We start from the raw sequence: 25224 nt of genomic DNA on the forward strand, positions 1-25224 counted from the left end.
ACAATTAAATGCAAATATAAACAATATCAAAAAATAATAGATCCTTTTAACATCACCACAATGAAATGATCCCTAACCTTAAGCCCTTTAACACAAGTATTTTTACCGCTTTAGGGTTATAATTAATAATTACATATTGGCCCAAACCCCCACTTGAGGCCTGGCCCGACCTCAAATCCTATTGAGGAATTATGGAGTATGTACAGTACTTCCTTGATTAGTCACCACAATCTAACACTTCCAACTATGAATTTGCGATCACAACATAAAGCCCATAAAATGTTCTTTTTCTCAAACCTTTGGGAACAAATCAACTTGGAGGTAAAGTGATTGGAAACTTTATGAGAAGATGAAGATGTTCTAGGAAACTATATAGAAAAATTGACCCAACTTGTCTAGAAAGGTCTCAGTGAAGTTTATGGTCACAATTTTGATATCATACTCATGTACACAATAAACTTGGTTTTCATTTTGGTTTGATGAGGGCTTGCCTTAGTCAAGCTCTAGATTGAGGAATTGACCTTGAAATTGAAATGTAAAGTATTTATAAAGAAAATTCCAACATGTAGTAGGAATAAATATATCAATAAAAGATACAATTACCTTTGTACAGGGTGGGATCAAGGGGTAATGCCCCCATAGGGGTTTTTGTGGGAGCACCCCCGAAGCCAAAAATGACTCTACTGTTGTCAAAGGCGTCAAATTATTCTTTTCTATTGGATGACTTATTCTAACCCTAATTTTGTGAGTGGAAAATGCTTGTATAAAATGGCATAGGGTTAGGAATTTTATAATGTATGTTTATATTGTAGCTTCTCGCGATGGTATTGAGCTCTAAGGGATTGCAGATTGTAATCACTGGATAATAATAATAATATTTGTTATTGGTGGATGTAGCCCAAGGATTGGGTGAACCATTTTAAATCCTTTAGTCTTGTGTTCTCTTTTGTGTTATTTATTATTGTCTGATATTAGTTATATTTGCATGTAATTTTTATTTTTTCCTATGGTTAATCCTAAGAAGTCATAATGGTTAGAAATCAATCTCATTTTATAGCTTAGTCTCCCATTCTAGTTTAGATTTCCATTAACTTTCTAACATTCTTGAGGGTTTTTCATGCCTGTTGCATCATTCCTCTTTGTATCTTCCATACCACAATGCACCTTGTGAAGTCTCATTGCTAGATTCTAAGAGCATACACATACATATTTCACACACAATGGATAGTGGGCTATAACCTAGAATCTTGGTTATACTTAAAATAATGTATTTAGATATGTTTTAATCCTAGATACAATATTTTATAGGAGTTTTAGTAATCTACATTAGTAACCACATTTTATCAATAAATATTTGGAGCCCACCATCAAGTTTTCATGAATATTGCATAATTCCTCTTTGAATCTTTCATTCCCAAGGCCAAGGTCATTAATAACATGTTGATCATGATCATCAAGATGCCTCACCAATCTAAGGCCAAAAGAATAGGAGCATCATATGTGGAGGTTTGGAAATCAAACCTTCATCATTCAAGTAAAAAAGAATTTGTAGTCAACCAATAAGATATTAAGAATCCTCTAATCATACCTAGACAATAGAGACATCAAGAAAAAAAATTAAATGGATTACAAATCATTATGGAAAGCTTGCTTAAAAAGTTGTATGGTATAAGAATTTTGACTATAGTATTATATGATAAACCTCTAAAAGTCATGCAATACAACTCCAATGTGTGATATTTCACACCATAGGGTGTGATATATACGGTTCTATCTAATATGATAAAAACCATGTATGTCATCTGATAAAACAATAGTTACTATTATATCGCACGATAAACTTTTTTATTGCACATGATAAAACTACTTTATGGTACAATAATACAAGTGAACCTATAAAACTAACTAAAAATTTGTCAAAATTGCTCTAATTCAAGTCAAATTGAGATACTTACTGGTGCATCATAGTCCTGAGGCTAGTAATGCCTCTTAAAATTCTTGAATAAGTGAGATCTAATTGGAACTAGGATGATGGCTCTTGGAATAGTTTTGAACTCATAAAAGTCAACTATGCAAATGATTTGAAATGACCCCTTGGGCCCCTTATATGTAAATTTGACCTAATATTCATATTCCTCATGTTGGTTTGAAATTCACACCCCTAGCTAATTTTGACATGTTGGATCCATTTTTGGGATCAAAATTAAAATCTAATATTAGTTTCCTACTCAAAATTACCAAGAAAACTTTCTAGTCAAATGTAGTTGGTCACCCTCTTGATACCATGCATAAAAATGCAAAAGAAATCAAATTTAGTCCAAATCATCCAATTTGACCTATTCATATTTTTAATGGTTTGGTCAACCCTAGTCAACTCTTATCAAAGTTGGTCTAAATAAGGTACCTTCTCATCACTAGGTGGTCAAACTTGGTCAAAATGCTCTCTTAATCTCTAATAATGAATTCTCAATCATTAATGACATTATCTACTAAATATGTGATCAATTCTACCTCATTTTTTAATCTCCTTGACCTTATCTCAATCTTGATCTTGAGTGGGTAGGAATATTATATCATCAAGACCTCAAAATTGTAACAGCAATCAAGATTCCATCATTGGGGTTATCTCAGTTTCATTGAACCACATCAAGTTGATATTTTTTAATCATTTGAATAAGTGACTTCAGTGCTTCACTTAAAATTTATTGTAGAAGGTACTTAATCTAACCAGGGGCATATCAATCTCATTATACCACATTAGTCTAATAGTATCTAAGTAACTAAATAAATCCTAATATTTGGTTGTATTGCTTCACATCAAGATATGCATTCAAAATTATCTTCATTGATTCTAGTTCAACAAAGTTTAGAATTAGTTTCTTATCAAATTTGCTAATCTTTGATTCAATCAAGTTCAGAGTTAGTATCTTTTCAAATCAAGCTCATTGTGTCTCATTGGATCAAGTTTCAAGTTGGTTCCTCTAAGGATAGTCCATCGCTTCAAAGAAGTTGTTCGGAATTGAAATATTCTTTGACTCAATGGGTTGCTTTTACAATGACTCAAAGAGGGGCAAATATCATCACCTAATTTTGCTCTTGTAAACTATGTGCCCCTATTATTAAATAATTAATGATGCAGGAGCATCCTAGGTGTAAGAGAAATCTTGCATCACTAAAAAATATTTCCTTAATTTTAGTTTCTTGGATAAGGGACATCTTAGTGTAGTGTTGTTTCTAGAGACTTGTTGCTTAGTAAGTCAGTAATACAAGCTTGCAATGTCCTAATTTCAAAGGTGGATGTTCATCTTGGATATATCAACCTACCATTTGAGGCTTAGTGCCATATCATGAGCATTCATGGATTTATTGCAGATTTTTGGTGTACAATTTTTGGTATTAAAAATCAAGCTCATCGTTGAAGGCCTAAACATGTTCAGATGAAGCCCGAAAACTTGACAAATGGATGTCTATACAAATCTAAGCATGTAGATCATAAGCTAAAGATTCTAAACCGTGGTTATAGTAGCTAATCGGACCAAGAGTTCGAACATTAGGGCCTTCCAAAGTTGGACTAACCAAAACTTCAAAAATAAATGTCAAAAATGGATTTGGATGACACTATATGTATTGTTAGGGTATGTTGGCCCTAGGTATAAAGTTTAATTCTCTAGAACCTTCTCGAGTGGCATAAAATTACTTATTTAAGAAATGCACTTACATTGTCTAGGATAGCTCTGGGTGATAGTTCACAGTTTTGTCTTGCAAATTACTGTAATGAAGGCACCCATGTGGGTTAGGATATTGTAATTATGAATTCTATAATACTACATTTGTAGTGGTAATAAGAAGCCCATATTTTATTCTCGCACATTGTTGATATTTCTTTATTTCTATTATGTATTTATGGTATTCAAGGGAGCATCCTTTAGCAATTAATTTAAATTAGTACTAGGTTAGGGCCCAGATTATGCATAAAATCAATCATCCATAATCAAATTATCAATTAATCTACAAACCAATTATATCTTAAGTTTGAGCACCTAAATCCATTTATCATTTAATTAAAATAATACCCTCATTTTAATTAAATAAAATCTCTACTTAAACATGCACACACAAGGTTAACTTCTAAACCTAAGAGAACACATATCCAGAATGTAAATATCTTCACTGTTGCATGCTTGACTTTGTATCTCAACCACACGTCTAATTTTCTAAAATCTATATAACAAGGCCTCTACCTTATTTCAAAGGGATATGTTATCATTTTAAATTTTGATCTTTCTATCATTCTATTTTTGTTTAACTAATCTAGTTTATTTCATTTGCATGGTAGTAAATAAATCATATTTAGATTAGTTGTAATAATTGGAACTTAGTTTCATTTTACGGCTTAGTTTCTCATTCTAGTTTAGATTAGTATTGATATGTTGATGTATCGCCCCGCTAGGGAACCCAAAAGAATTTTTAACCTAAAGTTTCACTAAGTTTGTCAAACATTTTTTTTAGATAAAGATAATAAACAACAACATATATAATATAGTAGAAGCAATAACAACAAGAGATAAAATAGTGGTAGCAATAACATCAAGAAATAAAATAGCGAAAGCAATAACTCACATATATACAACGATCATAAATAGATTATGTCTTTTAAGGTTCCTTGACGTTGAATCACATTTAAGCTTAGTTAATACTAAATCCAATACACAACATAACCACATCAAAGAATAATCACAAGTACAAATTCATTTAAACAATATAAAATTATATAAGATGCCACCTACCAATAATCAGAAATGCTTAATCATCCGCTATTCAAGTCATAGGGTATGATATGCTCAAAGAATATACGTAATCATTAATATATAACATCTCATAAGATCTTTGATAATCAAGTACAATACAACAAAGAATAATCATCCAATAGAAATACAAGATCAGAAAGAAAGGATCAACTACACAAGTACATCCAACAACAGCATCCAATGGTTGTATCTCAATGGTATAAGAAAAATGCACTACCATCTACCCTCATAGAACCTAAATGGCCCACTCCCATTGTGCCGAGGAGATAAACTCAAGTCCCAAACAAGATAAGAATACCACAAGTCATAAGCAACATCTAGGTCAAGGAAACACCTGAAAGAAAACTATCTCAAAGGGTACCAAGGCTCAAGTATCATCTAATCCCAGTGGCAATACAGACATGTAGGAAATCTACTATGCAAGTGGGCAAGTGTCATCACAAGAGCCAACTCTAAAGTTACCCTGGTGGCCTCGCTAGACTTTGGCCCCCTCGTGTCTCTATTCGCATCAATATCCTTTCATATGGACAAGGCATACTAATAAGTCAACTCTAAGGTTACCTTGGCAACCTCTATAGACTCCAAACCCCTAGTGACTTTATGTGGCACTGATATCCTATTAATTCATTTTAAACTCATTTAATAAAATGTTATCACTTATTAAAATAACCTATGGTGGCTTACCCAGGCAGCCTCTTTAGGGCTCTAGCCTCTATTGCAAGCCACTTCCCAACAAGACATACATATAATCTACCCTAGGCTCAACAAAAGAAAAAAGTGTCATATGACCATAAACCACACATCAGTTCTTAAACAAGCAACTAGAAAGTACTAAAATATCACTAATCAAAATCACAGATTTCACCAATACAATCATCCAAACAAGACTGATCCAAAATCAAGTACACATAACCCAACCCATGACATCACCATGAAAAAATCACATAATCACCTCAGTCCTATACAAGCAACTGGGAAGCAATCCAAAGATAATTGATCGAAAACTAAAAGGTTATACCAGAAAAGTCATATCATTCCCTTCAATTCTACACAAAAGAAACTGGAAAGTAATAACAACCAACAGATCAAACTCATCATAGAAGACATGTGACTACATCACAATGGTCAGGTATAAAAGAGTGGCTACATAACATCATCATAGAATAAACTCCCCAAGCCTCTAGTAAACATCTTGATTGGTCAAAGCACTAAGTCAAACTCGAAACCCATGGCAGTAAACTTACACACTGCATACAATACATACAATGTAATTTTCTCAATACATTAGGTTTTGAAAACAAAAAGATTTAATTTTCTCTATGGTTTCAAGCTTTCATTTTCATTTCCAAATATTACAGCTCATAATGTTTTCGATCTCAACCAGGGTTTTGGTTTCCATTTCTCTAGTTGCCACATTCACTAAGGTTTCTAAGTTCACTAGAATCCCAAACAGTTCAACAATTCATATAAAGTTTTTTAAACATTATTTCATAGTTTAATTTGTTATCAAAACATAAGACTTCAGTAAACATAAACATTACAATTTTTGTCTTTTCAAGGTATGATAACTACTGAAGTTTTTGAATCATAATACTTGCCTAATGTTATAAACTAGTTTCATATAAAATTGTACCATTAAGAAAAACCCAAGTTTACCAAATTTCCCAGTTCACAAAACAATAATCATTCAATTAAGTCATCTTTAGATTTAAAATAGATAATTCAAAAATGATCCTCTTGGTTTAAAACAAAAAATCATCCCCAAACTCATCATTTAAAACTAACATAAATTCTAACTTCATAATAACAAAATTAATTAATTGATATTATTAAATCTTAAGTCTAATAATAATTTAATTAATTAATAAAAATTAAAATATTTGTAATTAAATTAATTAAAGTAACAATTTAAAAATATATATTAAACATATATTAATTAATTTAAAAATACTTTTTAAAGAAAAACTATTAACAAATATCTTTTAAAAAACAAAAAACAAAAGCATTTATAAAGGTCTGTTGACTTGCCCAAGGGCTTTCACAACAGAGTCTTGTTGTCACACCATAGCAGTAATCACCGCCAACGTTTGTGAAAAGTGGGGGGGTGGAGAAAGGGGGTTGGGGGAGTGGTGGCCCTCACCCACACAAACTTAAATATTTTTTTTTAAACAATCATGTACTAAACAAAGCCATAAAACTCTCCCCAAATCATTTCTTTTAATATTTAATAATGCAATTACAAAATTACAAATTACTATGTAATTATTTTATTTTATTTTATTTTTATTTTTTGATAGGCTTTCCAATATAAACTTGGTATAGAAAACCCACATCCCAATTTTAACAAATCCATTATGAATCACCCAATTTAAATCAAACGAGGGTTTCAGATACTAAATTCATTCACAGATGTTTTCAAAAAATGAAGAGTAATAATTTCAACACGAGGGTTTCATATTTTCAATTTATGTACAGATGATCTCAAAATGAACAACAATTTAATATCACGAACAAGGGTTTTAGATTCAATTCATATACAGATGTTTCTCAAATGAAGAATGATAAAATCACATACAAGGGTTTCAAATTCAATTCAATTCTAAAAACAGGTTCACAAACATGAATAAGATAGAGAAATCAAGAAAAAGCAACTACTACACAAACCCATAAGATCCTACCTAGATCTGATGCTAAAAAACAAATGCACAAAACACGCAAGAATTTCCTTCCTTTGAAAAACCCTCTTCTCAAAAATCAGCTCCTTCAAACCTATGTGTGGAGAAATGAACTCTAATTTCCTGCTAAAGAGTTTCTCCCCCAAATCAGGGATTTGATTGTGCAATCACGTGAAAAGCCCTTTATCTTTTAATATTTTATTATTTTAATTTCATGCACAAGCTTTATGTAATTCAATTAAAATAAACTTTTTAAATTGATGCTTTCTCTCTCTTATTAAATCATGAGATGCTTTTAAATATAATATTTATCAATTTAACTAATAATATTATTTAGAGTTTATTAAAGTAAAATAAAACTCCTAAATAAATTATTATTACATTAAATAAATATAAATATGCCAAAATTAGAACTTTAATAAAATCTTTAAATTTTTTTCCTTTATCAATTAATTAAATATAATTAAATATTAGATTTTCTTTATAAAATTTTCATTAAATTAAATCATTGAATTATCTTTTAACATTATTTAATTACAATTTAAAATCACACCAGACCCACAAGACTAAATATGACAGCTCAACTGAAGACACAAAAGAAAATCAAACTCCAAGGTCAAAATCATGAATTCACGTCACTTGACAAATTTAGATGGGTAAACAATTTAGATAATTGTCCTACTTTCTAGGAAAATTGACTTAGGTTAGGGTTTGGACTCAAGAATTATCTCCCCACTTATACCATTGAGATACTACGATAGGGTACACTCATCCTGGCAATTCAGAGAAGTCGATACCCAGTGCTGGCAATTTGCATAAAATCTATGCATGTACATACACATATTCTAACTAAATAGACACTGGTAGGGAGTGGTACATTGTGTAGATCCTGACTAGAAGGTGACTACGACTCCCTGCCTCGACCACATCAGAAATGTCAATCATAAAGTAAAACATACATGTACACCATACACATGCAAGTATGAGGTAAGTAACCATAGAACTACATATAAATCATTCTTCTAACTAACATCATGCAATAATTGAAATCGATGTATGAGCATACATATATCATCATTGAAAGAATCATAAACACATGAAATAACTAACTCACTCAACACATATATCAACTAAGTATGAAATAACATTTAATCTAATCTGGTAACCAAGTATCGATAATCATAAACATAAATATAAAATAGCCCTAAAAGAATCTGCCAATACAATTAGAAAAGTCAATTAGGGGTAGGCATTACAATTGATGTATGCCTATTGCATTATTCCTCTTTGAATATTCCATTCCATAGTGGACTTTGTAAAGTCTCATTTCTAGATTCTCATATCATATATCAATAAATTTGACACAGTTTGGATAGGGAGCTATAAGCTAGCTTCTAGGTTCTACTCAACAATTTGTTTAGATCTATTTTAATCCTGAATATAATGGTTTATATATAAGTGTCAGTAATCTACATTAGCAACCACATTTTACTAATACAATTGCAAGCCCAAGTTGGGTTATAACTAGCTTCTTGCTCATTTTCTTTTATTAGCAAACCATTTCGCATTGTAGGTTTCCAACCAATCAGTCCACCAATACTAAGCCCAAGCTAGCTCATTTTTCTTGATGTGTTTTTTAAGGGTTGTCATTGGCATCTTGCCTACACCATTTGAGGGTTCTAAATCCTCATTTCCCACTTTGTGGGCAACTAGAAACTTTCACACACCTCGTCTAATTTTTGCATCATGCTTAGTACTCATTGAATTGGATTCGTGATTTTTTTCAGCCCTGTCAACTTGATTTTTTTCCTACCATATGGTTCTTCTTGGGAACTCTCCTCAAATTCCCATCACATTAATATTTGGTTGAGGGTGGATATTCTCTTCACATTATGGAAAAATATAAATATTCTTTTTTTCTTGTGGCTCCATTAATGTTTATGCTTCAACTTTTACTAGAATATTTGTAAAAATGTGATGCTCTAGATTCAAGTTCAAGCCAGCAAGATTGCAATGGGGGTAGTCCACTTGTCAAAGCTCTTAGAGCATTAGGGAATCCCCATTGTATGGTTGCTAGAGTTCCTCTAGATCCTTTAACTTTTTGAGAATATTCTCTACCCTATATCTGAAGCTCTTTTGTACATTGTTGTTAGACATAGCAATTAGGCAAGCTCCTCACCATAAATCCGATGGTGCCATATATTTTGTATCGCTAGTGCTCTAGCTCTTTGCCACATGGGGGCTCATCTTGCACGTGGGCTATCTTAGAGGGTGCATGCCCTTTTGCGAATGGCAATATTGGTTGGTTGGATATTGTTGGTGATAATAGTTGGCCTAGCTCTTCTAAGTGGTTCCCACAATTAGCACTAGCAATATACCCTTTTAAGAAGGATTGGGAAAAGGGAAAAGAGTAGGTTACGATAGAAGAATGGTAGTCAGTCCCAGACAACCCTCACCTTGTTGTTGTTTGGGGTCTCATAAATGATTAGGATCTTCCTTTGCCACCCATCGACCCTGCTTTAGCCGCTTAGTAGCATTTTATGTTGTGTTTTTTCTCTAGACTGATTTTTTATTTCAGTTTCAAAATGTTGCCAATATATTTATCGACTTTCTAGGCATTACCCAATAAAATCTTGATAAATGATCATCCCAACATTTTTTTAAATAGTGCAGCATTATTTAAATATTAATAAAAATGGTTATTCATCATTTGATGTTAAATTATAAATGTTACTTTAATTTAAAATAATATACATAGTCATATGATAAATGTGCAACTCATATATAATAACTACTTTCAAATATTAAACTCATATTTAAGAGTGACCTGCAAAATTCTTGTGAAAAAGCAAATGAAATAAAGATTTCTGAACAAATAGAGGAAAGGGAAAACAGTGCTCCGTACTGATCATCATTTTTGTGTGTTCAGTATTTAAGACAGAGACATGCAATGAGAGATGGATCACAAATCGAAAATGATTTGATTTAACTTTCCATCTCCATAAACACTCCCCTCACCAGCTGGGTCAACGAATCTAAAAGGCAATAGTAGGTACTCCTCTCACCAGCCAAGATCAACATTGAATACCTCCAATTATCACCTTGAACCTTCAATAGCTAGTGCAGACAGAAGAAGCGTCAAATGGCAGAATCATTAAATATATAACTTGAATCAGAAGATAAGTTGCAGCAGACATATATTGAATAACAACTTAAAAGAGGCTCAAAATTCATGTCAGGTCCTTTGTACTGGACGGTGAACAAGTACCCCACTGTGTCTGCAACATGGACCAAAATCCCTGGAACAAATCTGGACCTTACACGTCTCTAAACTCGGGTTTCATTTTATAATGAAGGCATGTTGTTAGTATTGGAATATAAGCAGATGATAGTTCAAACAAAAAAGGTTCGATTAATTGCGGAGTAACAACGTGCAGTGTTATTTGTGAGCACCACCGTCAGTGAATAGCAAAGAGTACAGGCTTGCATTACTATCTAATGAATGGCAAACGCGATGCTCGTTGTTTAAGGCAAAGCAAAAGCTCAACTACATCAAGAGGGAGTAAATGAGAATGGCACTTACAGAACTTTATGGGTCGTATTTGGGTAGATGCTTGCAGCGGTGCAATTATTTCTGTACGCGGCTGACGTTCATGCCATCGAGGCCTCTATAAAACTATGCGAGTGGTGGTGCTTTTATTTGTAAGGAAGAGAATTTGGGTTGCTGAGGGTGTAGATGGGTTACGAGATAAAATGGGTCGTTTTGGTCCTTATTGTTTGTTTTCTCATGTTCGATGTAGTGGTAGGGAGGAATTTGCAGAGAAAAGAAGAAATTGGGAGTCCAGTTGGCGAAACTAATGGTGGTGTAGAGGCGGGAAGTGGGTTCTTGACAGAAAAGAATGGTGGATTCGGAGGTGGAGGTGGCGGAGGAGGTGGTAGAGGTGGAGGTGCCGGAGCTGGTCAGGGTGGTGGTGTAGGGAAAGGTGAGGGTGCTAATGGGGGTGGTGGTGGGAAAGGAGGAGGAGGAGGAGGTGGTGGTGGAGTTGGTGGGAAGGGTGGTGGGATTGGAGGAGGAAAGGGTGTAGGTGGTGGAGTTGGTGGGGCGGGTGGTGGAGTCGGAGAAGGAGCTGGTGGAGGTGGTGGTAAAGGTGGAGGTGTTGGAGCTGGTGGAGGTGCAGGAGTAGGGAAAGGCGATGGAATTGGTGGAGGAGGTTTTGGTGGAGGAGCGGGTGGTGGTGGTGGGGTTGCTGGGAAAGGTAGCGGATCTGGAGTTGGAGTTGGTGGAGGTGCTGGAATTGGTGCTAAAGGTGGTGGTGGAGGAGGAGGAATTGGTGGTGGTGGAGGAAAAGATGGAGGTGCTGGAGCTGGTTATGGCATTGGACGAGGGAAAGGTAATGGGGCTGGTGGTGGAGGATTTGGAGCTGGAGGAGGTGGCGGTGGTGGAGTTGGTGGGAAGGGTAGTGGTTTTGGAGGAGGAATTGGTGCAGGCGGTGGTAAGGGAGGTGCAGGGGGTGGGGGCGGTGTTGGTGGAGGTGGTGGAGGTGGTGTTGGTGGAGGTAGTGGGGCTGGCTTTGGATATGGATATGGAGGAGGCATCGGAGGAGGTGGTGGTGGAGGAGGAGGTGGTGGTGGTGGTGGTGGCAGTAGTGGTGGTGGATATGGAGGAGGTGCTGGTGGTGGATATGGAGGTGGTGGCGGCCTTGGTGGAATACCTGGTGGAATAGCAAGCGGTGGATTTGGAGGCATTGGTGGAAATGGAATACCTAGTAGTGGATATGGTGGAGGAATTGGAGGAAAAGGAATGTCTGGGAGTGCATTTGGTGGAGCTACTGGTGGAGGAATGTATGGTGGCATACCAGGGAGTGAATTTGGAGGCAGTTGGTCAGGGATTGGATCGCGAAATAAAGCTTCTGCACATCCATGAGGTGAATAAAACAATTTAAGTGGAACAATTTGTATATGTTTGTTCCTTGTTTGGAATTGTAATGCAAAGTTTGTTCTTTAAAACTATGTTATGCATAAGAAAAATAATTACATGGTTTTTCTTGGATATAACCATATAAAACATGAGGTGAAACAAGATGCCTAGACACTATTGTTTACAACAACTATACTTTCCTAAGCCTCATAATTATTAAGAATTTATAGAGAAGCATTACATGGATGTACTTTAGATTCAAATATACCAATTAGATTTTCATTTCTATGAATGTACTCATTAGGACCTCCATGATTTGGAGATCTAGCATTGTAGAATAAGAGGAAATATTATTAATATATAGTTTGAGGTTTTATGTGATAAATGTACTCATGTAGCTATGATCCAATCAACTTAACCTCATAGTTTAGAAAGATAACCATTACTTTTTTGTTTATACATTGTTGATAAATGTTGTTATATGACTCATTAATCATAAAAAACAAAGATGTGTAAGACCATTATTTAAGATTAATAATTTATTACTTCTTACCTTTGTTAACTTTTATAGCTATCAGAATGACCTTACCATATTTAAATCTAAACTTTGTGTGTTAATTTTTATAACTATGCGAATGCCCCATATGTAAATCTAAACTTTGTGTGCAGATCTAATCTTACGTTCGCCATCCAAACTTCATTTGTTTGGAGACATAAAATTCATATATTTTGATATATGTTGCCTTATTTTTGAATATGAGTATTTTTTAAAAATGTTTGTTAGAAGTTCACTAAAGGTAACAAGAAAACATTTAATATGTCTAGACATGTAATTATGGTTATAATATTATAGATAGGTTCTTATGATGATGTAATATGGAATGGATTCTCTAATAATTTTTAGATGCATCTTAAAATGATACATTTGCAATGATTTTTCAAATGATATCTTATAACTCTGGTGATACAAATAGTAATGGAGTTCTCTGATAATTAATCAATTCATACCATTGATTATTTATCTATATCATATAATACTTATGATACAATGTATAACAAATATTTCTAGTGATATTTATTTGTATCTTATACAAAAATATATTTTTTGTAAAGACAACATATTAACACAAAAATCAACAAATTTAATGTAAATTCTTGATGGCCCTAGTTGGAAAAAGTTATCAAAGATCAACTTTTTATTCAAATTTTAAAATTTCAAACATCATTAATGTACCAGTACCTCTGTGCGTGTGTGCGTGTGCATGTGCGAGAGAGAGAGAGAGAGAGAGAGAGAGAGAGAGAGAGAGAGAGAGAGAGAGAGAGAGAGAGAGAGAGAGAGAGAGAGAGAGAGAGAGAGAGAAGCTATAAAGTTGATAGTAAATATGCAAACACTTATCAAAACATGGAAAGTAAGGAGACCAATTTAATACATTGAAGGAAATAAAATTCATCAACACAATAATAAATATCCAACACTCATCATAATACTACAAATAAGGATAACAATTTAGTATGCATTCCTTCTTATGAATGTTATGAGTAACAATTTAGTGTGTTCTTTCTAATTAATGCTCTATCCAGAATTAAAAGTAAAATATCAATTATCAACATCTATTAGAAAAATTAAAGTTAGTAAGCACAGTTATCAAAATTGTCTAGGTAGACAAGAAAGAGGAGAAAAATTATGTGGGTGTTGATATTTATGTAATAATCATGGTTAGGAAATGAGATAATAGTATAACCTTTTCTAGATGGAGGGATGTAACTATGTCATGAATTATTTAGTCAATGTCTAGAATCATAACTAATCATTATGATTAATAACCAATCCCTTAACCATAGTGGTAGTAGTAATATAAATTGCATTGCATGTACCTTTGAATAACTAATATTCTACAAATAATATAAGGGATTGTATGAGATAAAAATAAATGTATGATATTATAAAACCTAATAACTTTGCAATATATATTGGTAATAACACTATGTGATAGTGAGACTTGCCCCTTTTGTTAAGGTATCTAGTATTGCTTCATAATTAGCACTACTAGTTGTACATAGTTATTTTGTCCTTCGTTTTGCATGATACTTCAATAAATTGACATGAACACTTTCGTATGAGATCATACTAGATCATGAAGAATCAACTCACCTATATGTTTCAATAACTCAACATCAAAAATTTTTGCACTAAAACCATATCCATTTGATTAATTCATTTTTGATGTCAATACAAAACATGCCAAAGATCAACAATAACAATATTGGATATCGGTAAATAACTGATATCGAATATCTTTCTTAAGAACCAATATTCATTATTTTTAAATATCTTTTCCTAAGAAAAATATAAATATATGCATCTCATACATAATATATAATTTAGCATATATCATATAATAAGTTATAATACATAATATATAATATATATGTGTATATAATACATAGTAACTGTGTAAGAATTTGGCTTAGGCCAAAATTCACCCAAGAACTAAAAAAATCAACACAAGCACATAGTAGACCAAAATAGATAGAGTATGATCAGAATGATGATATTCATTCCATATGCCAACTCAAGAATACACTAGGAGTGCCTGTATATAAAGGCCTCAGGAGAGCTTCTAAAATGCATAGAAGTTAGTAACATGATAAGTCATACAACCAGGCACATGTCCACCAGAGATGGATTATCCTCCATTAAGCACAGAATTAAGTGTGATGATGTGAGGATAAGCCTACAATGGTGTCGCTTGCAAATCAATAGTTAGACAACATGTGCTAAATGAGGAGTGCATATAACTATGTTGTCAACATGACAACTCAATGAATGATGCAAACTCCTGTGTTGTAGACACCATGTGCATAATTAGAGTTACATAAATCTATGAGAGTACACAAACTCCTAAGTGTCTCACCTAAAATAATAATAAAATAATGTAAAATAATTAAATAATACATTAACCTAAGTAAACTTAAGTAAGTGTAATAAGTAAATACTTATTTACACCAACATCCCCCCTTAAGTGCAACTTAGGGAAATGCCCTTAAGCTTACATAATCTAGGATGCAATGCAATATGGGTCCTGGCTACTAGGCCATGTTAGGTACCCATGTACATAATGCAAATGAAATCTCTCATAAAGCGAGGAAAGAGGGAAAACCTCATGGGAAAAACCTTCCCCCAAAAAGACAGATAAATAGGGATGTATGGATGGATGGAGTAATCAAGACCCCCCCATTACGACATACATCCAGTATATGGGTATATGCACCAAGTTGTGGTGCCAAAAAAGGTGACAACTCTTTTTTGTTTTTTTTTTTTTTTTTCTATTTTCAATAGTGCATACACCCTATAGTGTGTACACGCTATGGCTTGGGTAACCTGAGCCATAGTGTGTACATGCTATAGCGCGTACATGCTTTAAGAAAACTGAATTTTTATAGATGGGTTGCATACCTGCAGCCCATCATTTTCATCTCTATTTTTTTGCATTCCTACACTAGCAACACATATACAGGTTCAAGAAAAAAAGGGTTTCTCCATCCCAGTTGCTAATATGCCTCCTCGCCGGCAAAATTCGAGATCACAAGCATGGCCATGCCCATGCCGTATGTGATCTTAACTTCATTTTGCATTGTTTGATATGTTTTTCATATTTTTTTGTAGGTTTTTTATATTTTTTTATAGGGTTATTACAATTTTTATTTAAATTTGTTTATTTATTTGGATTTCAATTGATTTTTTATCAAGAAATGTCCATAATCAACCGGAAAATCCACAACAACCTCAAAACCCTCAAAATGAAAACCCTCCCCAAGAAGAACAACAAATTTCACAACCTGAACCAATTGCAAGACCTCCGCCAGGCACACAAGAAATTATAATAAATGAAATAGAGAGAGGCAAAACTGAACTAGAAGGACTCATTACTCAGTTGAAAGAATCTAGACAAACCAATCCAATGAGGGCTCAATTGGCATCATCCCTTGAATCCATTAAGACCCAGATAGCCTCAGTTAGTAGTCAGTTAGATATTTGGCAGGTTAAGAGGGATGAACAAAAAAGATTTTATGTAAATAAATTGTCATATTAAGATGTTAGAAAAAAAGAAATTCCAAAAGGTAGAATATGTGCATTATTTAGAAAACCCGGTGAGCAACATATTGTTAGAGAGGGTACTAAATGGTTCCCCATCCATTGGTGCATACATGATGCTATTAGAAATAATTTTTGGGATAGATGATGGATGGTTTTTGATGCCCCTCCTTGCAACAATCACAAGGTCCCCATGTATTTTTTGAAGAAATTATATTGTGAGTTTTTCCTTGGGGAGATCCCTAATTATTTTGATATATTAGACTCCTAGGGTAGAGGTGGGGGGTCATCATTTGAGAGGCCGGGAGCACATTGTGACCCTAATGTAGTTAGGACACCTGTGGTCAAGCCATAGCTCGAGCATGTGACTATTCCTTCACTTGTGAAGGAACATGTAGAGGCTAGCACTCTAGGGACCATTAATGCTTTGACACATACCCTCATCCATTCCATGAGCCCATTAGTTGAGGGGGATCCTTCTGTGTGTCGTGGTCACATGTGCACTTCATGCGGATCCCTATGCACATTTGGCACTCATGCTAGAGATGGTGTGGATGATGGGCTCGTCACTGATCAGTTCCTGAATGAAACATTTGGCATTGACACGCAGGTAAATTAAAATTATAATTTACTAATTTGATCACATTTCATATGTATATTAAATGATTAATTAATTAGAATCTATTAACATTGTTCAAAATTTAGGGTCAGAGTGTTGTCGGGCCTAGCAGTTATCCTTCAGCCCGATTTTTTTCCCCCTCCACGAGTCCAGAGGTATGTATCAATTTAATCATTTAAATTAACACATATATTTATTAAGTAATCATATTAAGGATTGACAAAAAAAATTATGCATATGCTTCAGTTCTCTACTAGACCATCAACCTTTACTATGGACTCAGAGCATAGACATCATACAAGCTATGTACAGGTGCATTTTTCTCATGTTAATTTAATTCATTTGATTATATTTGTTTCATGTTTCATGTTACATGTAACATGTATTGTATGACATGTAGCTCATGATGTCGAATACCCCTCCTCATCTCCGACAATTTGTTGATCATGGAGTGGCCGCAGTTATGGCTAGGTCACAGCCATTGACTGAGGTATGAAAGAATTTTCTTCATTTTAGTTGTTGTTTATAATAGTTAGTCTCAAAATTTCTAATGTTATTTATAAATGATTATATTTATTGAATTGTTGTAGGGTCTCATCATGTCTAATCATCCACGAGCCTTCGAGGTGGACTTACAGAGTGACTATTTGATGGCGGTAAGAAAATAATTGATTTTGTGTGTACATATATTTGATTTCAATGTATAATAAATATTGATTCATATCTACTTTGTTTCTATTAGCTTGAGTTAGAGAAGAGCCTCAACAAGAGGACGAGCGAGCGTGTCAAGAGGACCCCATCATCTCCACCATCTCCCTCCACATGACAACAAAAGATGTCAAGAGATTTTTTTCCTTCCCCTCATGGGAAGGAAAAGATATAGTTGATCTAGACATGTATATATATACGTATTAGTGGACATATTCGATACACATTTGATGTATATGACATTTTATATTTGATGTATGAGATTATTCGACTTATGACATTATTGGTTAATATATGATATGTTTGTTCATGTATGACATTAAATTGGATATGTTTGTGTATGACATTAAATTAGATATGTGCATGTATGACATAAAATTAGATATGTTTATGTATGACATTGAATTCAATACCTAATCTATTCAAAACTTTGATAGAATATTGATTAACAATAAACTTTATCACTATTTAAACATAAGTTAATCATTTGCAATATGTCATCATCATATGATTTATGATCTTGTTCATGTTTAAAGTTTTCCTTCTCTATCATTTGTTTATCAAGTTTAATTCAATACCTAATTAGTTTCAATTTTTGATACAATATTGATTGGGAATAAACTTTATCAGTCAAGATCGATTAGGACCTTCTGGCAATAAACTTTATCAGGAAATATTCATGGACCTCCTGGCAATTGGTCACCTAAATGAGAACCTTGAGATTTATTAGGAACTCCATGAAAGAAATTAGTAGCTCGAGAAGCTCTCCATTTGTTAGCTGAATTAAAACCTTGGATTGTAGACGGTTGGCCTTCATTGTACGGACCAATTTTATAGATATATAATCAAATAAATGGTGTATTCATCTAAGCATAGAAATATTGTTACATAAAAAGAAGATCAAGTTTTACAATTGCTAATAATCATTAATGTATGCACATACACGTAAACCTAAAAAGGATGGCCTAAAGAAGACAAATTAAGTATGAAGTTGATACAAAATCAATAAGAGAGTTCTAGCATGATATCTTCAATATTTTTTGAATTAGAGAAAACTTAATATGATGATCTCTATGAATCTATATCACCATCTAGACGTCTCTCTGCATCTCCCTAACTCTCTCTATTTTATCTCACATTCATCCTCTTCTTATATCTCTATTCATTTATCACTATGTTTTTATTTCCTTTAATCTTCATGTCTACCTACACCTTCTTTTGTTTCCCTCTATCTCTATGCATCTTCTCCATGTTCAGCAAGCATTGGAGTTATAGGGATAGTGTTAAGAAACATGCTTATGTTGCAAAGAGAGGTGAGAAGGTGAAAATAAGGGCGTACTATAAGTTGGAAGCTGAGGATGATTTAATGGTTGATAAATGGGCATTTTATTATGATGATTTTAATGATCAACACATTTGCATGGAGGTTGTCGAAGGTACAGCTCATTGTAGTCTTATGCTATATGGAAATCCATATGCAGATGCTATTTTGAATAAGTCTATTTGTTCCCATTGATTGCAATCTTGGCTCCATGATGTTTTGATTTGGGAGGTGGTTAGATGGAACTATGAATATCTTTAAGTAATTAATTATATTGATATTGATTTAATTTACTATTAAAGATTTTAATGGATACAACTTTGCTTTTAATATCTCACTCTATCCTTGTATCTCACTCTCTCTTATTTCCCCCTCTTTATATTTCTACTTTTTCCATATCTATGTAGCCATCTATCCTCTTTATCTCCCCCTCACTAATGCAAAGATTTTGAGCAAAAAGTGAGGTTTAAGCACTTTCTTCTTCCTAATCTACCAAAATAAACTTGTGGCCTTCCTAATATCTTACTCCTTTAGGATATCATTTTTGTGGCCTATCCAAAGTGATAGGGTCATTTGTGAACTCCTCCAAGGTGAGTACTTCTCCAATCAAGATCTTGCACCTTTTTGTTTTAGGGACACTAGCCCTATTCCAAGCCAATAACTGTAACTCTTCACCAATGGCTTCACTAACCCCAAGTTTCTATTGGGACACCTTCCTTATGTTGAGCTGATTGAGAATCAACTCTTGGTTTAGCCCTCCAATTTTCATACAATACACAATGTTGACTATCATAGAATTCCTTGTAGGTCTCCTACTCTAATTTTTTGGACTTAAATTCCTTTTAGGTTGAAATCTAACTATTCTATGGGTAGATTCAGACATCCTTTTGGAATTTACCCGGCCACATGGAGCTAACAGAGTAGACAATTTGATCCCATGATGAAAGGTGAGAGAGACTTGGAAGTTGGCAAATTTGTACTGGCCAACACTACAAGTTTTAGCATCACCCAAGATGGAATCATAAAATAAAAATGGAGTATGATCTCTAAAAAGAGAGAGAGGTTATTGTAGGCCTCCACAACAAGGTCTTGTAGGAACTAGAATCACATCCATACATCACATGAGCTCTGAGATATGCCCTATCAAAGATTGCAGCCCTATGGCATTTAGTGACCCTTAGGAACATTCTAGTTCGACGTGCTCGAACGTTCAAGTGCTAAACGAGATAGGACAAGGTTGGGGATAGGGTTTATCTGGCCATTTGGATCTAACAGAGCAGATAGTTTGATCCCACAATGAAAGGTGAGAGAGATTTGGCAATTGGCAACTTTGTACTGGCTGACATTGCAAGTTTTAGCATCACTTGAGATGGCGTCGTAAAATGAAAGCAAAGTGTGACCTCCAAAAAGTGAGAGAGGTTATTGTAGACCTCTACAACACGGTCCTATAGGAACTAGAATTGCATCCATACCTCACACGAGCTTCGAGATATGCCGTGCCAAAGATCACAGCCCTATAGCATTTAGTGACCCTTAGGGACACTCTGGTTCGACATGCCTGAGAACGTTCAAGTGTTGAAGGGGATAGGACGAGTTGGGGATAGGGTTTACCCAGCCACTCAGAGCTAATGAAGCAGACAGTTCAATCCCACGATGAAAGGTGAGAGAGATTTGGTAGTTGGCAACTTTGTACTGGCCAACACTACAAGTTTCAGCATCACACGAGATGGCATCGTAAAATGAAAATAGAGTGTGATCTCCAAAATGTGAGAGAGGTTATTGTAGGCCTCTGCAACACGATCCTGTAGGAACTAGAATCACATCCATACCTCACACAAGCTCCGATATATAACCCATCAAAGATTGCATCCCTATAGCATTTAGTGACCCTTAGAGACATTCTAAATCGACGTGCCCGAGAATGTTCGAGCACTAAAGGGGACAGGACGAGGTTGGGATAGGGTTTTCCTGGCCACCTAGAGCTAATAAAGTAGACAGTTCAATCCCACAACGAAAGGTGAGAGAGATTTGGTAGTTAGCAACTTTATACTGGCCAACACTACAAGTTTCAACATCACCCGAGATGACATCATAAAATGAAAATAGAGTGTGATCTCCAAAAAGTAGAGAGGTTATTGTAGGCCTCTACAACGCGGTCCTATAGGAACTAGAATTGCATCCATACCTCACACAAGCTCTGAGATATGCCCCATCAAAGATAGCAGCCCTATAGCATTTAGTGACCCTTAGGGATGTTTCGATTTGGCATGCCCGAGAACGTTTGAGCGCTGAAGGGGATAGGACAAGGTTGGGGATGGGGTTTACCCAACCACCTAGAGCTAATGGAGTAGACAATTTGATCCCACGAAGAAAGGTGAGAGAGATTTGGTAGCTGGCAACTTTGTATTGGCTAACACTGCAAGTTTCAGCATCGCCCGAGATGACATCATAAAATGATAACGGAGTGTGATCTCCAAAAAGTGAGAGGTTTTGTTGTAGGCCTCCACAACACAGTCCTATAGGAACTAGAATCACATCCATACCTCACACAAGCTCCAAGATATGCCCCGTCAAATATCATAGCCCTATAGCATTTAGTGACCCTTAGGGACATTCCGGTTTGACGTGCCCAATAATGTTTGAGTACTGAAGGGGATAGGATGAGGTTGGGGATAGGGTTTACCCAATCACTCGAAGCTAACAAAGTAGATATTTTGATCCCACGACGAAAGGTGAGAGAGATTTGGCAGTTGGCAAATTTGTACTAGCCAACACTGCAAGTTTCAGCATCACCCAAGATGGCATCGTAAAATGCAAACGGAGTGTGATCTCCAAAAAGAGTGAGAGGTTATTCTAGTCCTTTGCAACACAGTTCGTAGGAACTAGAATCACATCCATACCTCACACAAGCTCTAAGATATGCCCCGTCAAAGATCGCAACCCTATGGCATTTAGTGACCCTTAGGGACATTCTGATTCGGCATGCCCGAGAATGTTTGAGCACTGAAGGGGATAGGACGAGGTTGGGGATAGGGTTTACCTAGCCACTTGGAGCTAATAGGATAGAAAGTTCAATCCCACAATGAAAGGTGAGAGAGATTTGGCAGTTGGCAACTTTGTACTGACCAACACTGCAAGTTTTAGCATCACCCAAGATGGCATCGTAAAATGAAAATGGAGTATGATATCCAAAAAGTGAGAGAAGTTATTGTAGGCCTCCACAACATAGTCTTATAGGAACTAGAATCACATCCATACCTCACACAAGCTCCAAGATATGCCCCATCAAAGATTGGAGCCCTATAGCATTTAGTGACCCTTAAGGACGTTCTAGTTTGACATGCCCGAGAACGTTCGAGCACTGAAGGGGATAGGACAAGGTTGGGGATAGGGTTTACTTGGCCACCTAGAGCTAATGGAGTAGATAGTTTGATCCTAGGATAAAAGCTGAGAGAGATTTGGCAGTTGACAACTTTGTGTTGGAACAGAGTTGGAGTTTGATCTTTTGGAATATCTAAGAAGTGAAAAAGCATCTTAGTCACTTCAATATATTTGTAAGTTTGATATATTTTCATATTCCAAGTGATACACATGTACTAAGTAAGATCTGACTATAGATATGGGGTACTTTGTTTGGTATAGATATTTTCATTCAAGACTGAATACCAACTACTTCCCCCTTGTACCAACCAAAATCTCATTCACTCAACCTTAACACAATGTGACATCAGCAACTACAACCTCCCCTACAACAATAGAGACCTAAAACCATCCAACACAATCCAAACTATAAAATAGTGGTCAGATTTACTATTATTATTCATAAACTAGTAATGCAACAATTGGCATTGTTCTTCATACAAAGTGATAAGAATGAGACTTTGGAACTTCAAGATTCCCCACACACTTAAAGATGGTTTAAAGAATTTTTAAAATGACCAAAACAAGGTGTATCAATGGTTGGAACCTTAGTATGTAGCATCTAATGAAAGCCGACACCATAGACACCATAGTTTCAAAACTCCACTCCACTCTAGCATACACTAACCCTACCTTGCACACAGGCCTAATTAGCAAGTTTAGGTGTGGTTTACAAAGAAAAGACCAACAAATGGGTGCATGGAATTTATTATTCAACTCCAGAGCATTCTTCTAGGTTAGATGAGGGTGTTTTCTTGATTTGACAAGTCCTCAACTCTTATTCTTTTCATTACTTAACCAAAACATCAAATCTAGGTCTAATACATGGGTCTTATTAGACCTAGGGCTTGCTCCCATTTATTCCCAATTCAACCCCCTATTCCAAAACCATCAAAATATGAAAATAAATAGCCCTAGCCTACCCCATGCAAGTTTCAAAGAAATTCCAATCGTGGGAACTCAAACTAGGGCCATTTCTTTGGCCAAACCCTAGGTTCAAGGGTTTCATAGGCAGTGAGGAAGGAAAAATGTATAACTTGCAAACAGAAACTGATCTCCCCTTCAAGCCACCTCCAAAATTCTTCAACTTAGATACACTAACTAATCAATCCAAAACATCACCCTTTCAATCTAAAAAATCTGTACTATACAGCCAGAAAAGTCATAAAATGCTGGAACAGTGGGTTTTTTATTAGATTCTTGCAAGCAAAACATATCAAACTCCTTCTATGCCTCTCATTTGAGTGCAAAGGGTCTATAAAGGCATTTACAAATAGTTTCAACCGTCCAAAGATAGTTTTATGGTTATTTCCTAAAAGTTGCTAAATTGTTGCAAAAGTTGCTAATGCAACTTTGCAATTTTTGCACTTTTTGGAATTTCAACTAACCACCAACCAAAATGAATCCTAATCATTCTAAATGATTATTATAGGAATAAAAACTACTAATCCAACCTTAAAAAGTGCAAAAAAGTGCAAAAAATTACAAAATGTAAAATGTTGCTAAAGAGAAATTTTTGCTTGAATAATAGTTGCCAAACTAAAAATGAGGTTGTATGGTGTTCCAACCATCCAAATGGAAGTTATAACTATTCAAATTCATCTACTTAAGATCCCCACATGTGGGAAAGGTCATTGTACAGATGGTGGACAACATTGGTGAATAAAAAACTCAGATTTTATGCCTTTTTTACTATTTTTCAATTCTGTACAGCCTGTAGGGATATTTGGTGGCACAAGTATTATATGGTTGGATAGAGGGTTGAGTCAGGATTCTGTTACAATTAGTTTGAGGTCTTTATCTTGTATACAGAAAAATTTATATTAGTTTTAGTGTAGATAGGTCAAATTTACTCCAAATTTGAGAGTTTCAGCAAGAATGGAATCCTAACTTGCAAACCGACCATGGGATTTCAATGCCACTTTGTGGAATACAAGTTAGGAGAGGGTTATTTGAGATGGTAGATATTTAGGGCTGTAGGAGCATGGCATCTATTTTTACCAGCAAGTCCTAGACTGAACATAATCAATTGTCTAGTCTAGATTTGAAGGAAAAAGAAGGATCGGGCTCCCAAACTGATTAATCTGACCCAAGTGAAGGGTTTAGAAGGAAAATTTTGATGTATATCAGAGATACAAGGGGTTGAACCAAGTTTTTAAACCCATTTATTTATGTTTTCCTTGTAACCCAGCCTAAACTGGCCATTTAGGATTGTGACACAAAGTGGGCATAACTTGATGTTGGAGCTGAGTTGGTGGTCAATATTTTGGAATCTCTTAGGGGATGTTCAAGAGTGTTTAAAAATGAAAAAATATTGGGGGGTCCTTTGTACGGTTTGGGAGTTTGACCATTAAAACTAGAAATTGTCCTAGTAGGAAGTACTGGTAACAGTTTTGAAATTTGATTGTTGATTGTTGAGAAACCTCAAGTTTTGGATTTTTCTTGTTGGTTTGAGTCTATAATAACCATTTCCATCTAAAAATTTGAGTGTTGAAACCATTTAAGAAGTATTTGCCTTTGTAGGCCTGTTGGTGGCAGGCAGTTCCTAGGTGTTGATCCAAGTTGTTTGAGTACGCTAAGCTTGAGGGTTGGGCTTGTGAGTGGAGTCCACTTGTAGGGTAGAGTCTCCCTATATAAAAAGTCCATTGGATCCTTAGTC

At 35.0% G+C, this 25224-nt stretch overlaps 1 protein-coding gene across 1 annotated transcript; it reads left to right on the plus strand.

Annotated features, from left to right (window-relative positions):
* Window positions 1-11203: 11203 nt before the first annotated feature.
* On the plus strand, window positions 11204-12524 carry LOC149577802 (uncharacterized). Its single transcript, XM_089793019.1, has one exon. It carries the CDS (start codon window positions 11220-11222, stop codon window positions 12405-12407), a length of 1188 nt encoding a protein of 395 aa, XP_089649145.1. The 5' UTR covers window positions 11204-11219; the 3' UTR covers window positions 12408-12524.
* Window positions 12525-25224: the final 12700 nt, after the last annotated feature.

This window comes from Cupressus sempervirens, chromosome 1 (genome assembly GCF_028749045.1).
Source record: "Cupressus sempervirens isolate cs-2001-9-10 chromosome 1, ASM2874904v1, whole genome shotgun sequence".
NCBI classification, from domain to species: domain Eukaryota; kingdom Viridiplantae; phylum Streptophyta; class Pinopsida; order Cupressales; family Cupressaceae; genus Cupressus; species Cupressus sempervirens.

What these genes read in the sequence shown, in the direction of transcription:
- LOC149577802 (XM_089793019.1), top strand. Translation starts at nt 11,220, where the DNA reads ATGGGTTACGAGATAAAATGGGTCGTTTTGGTCCTTATTGTTTGTTTT.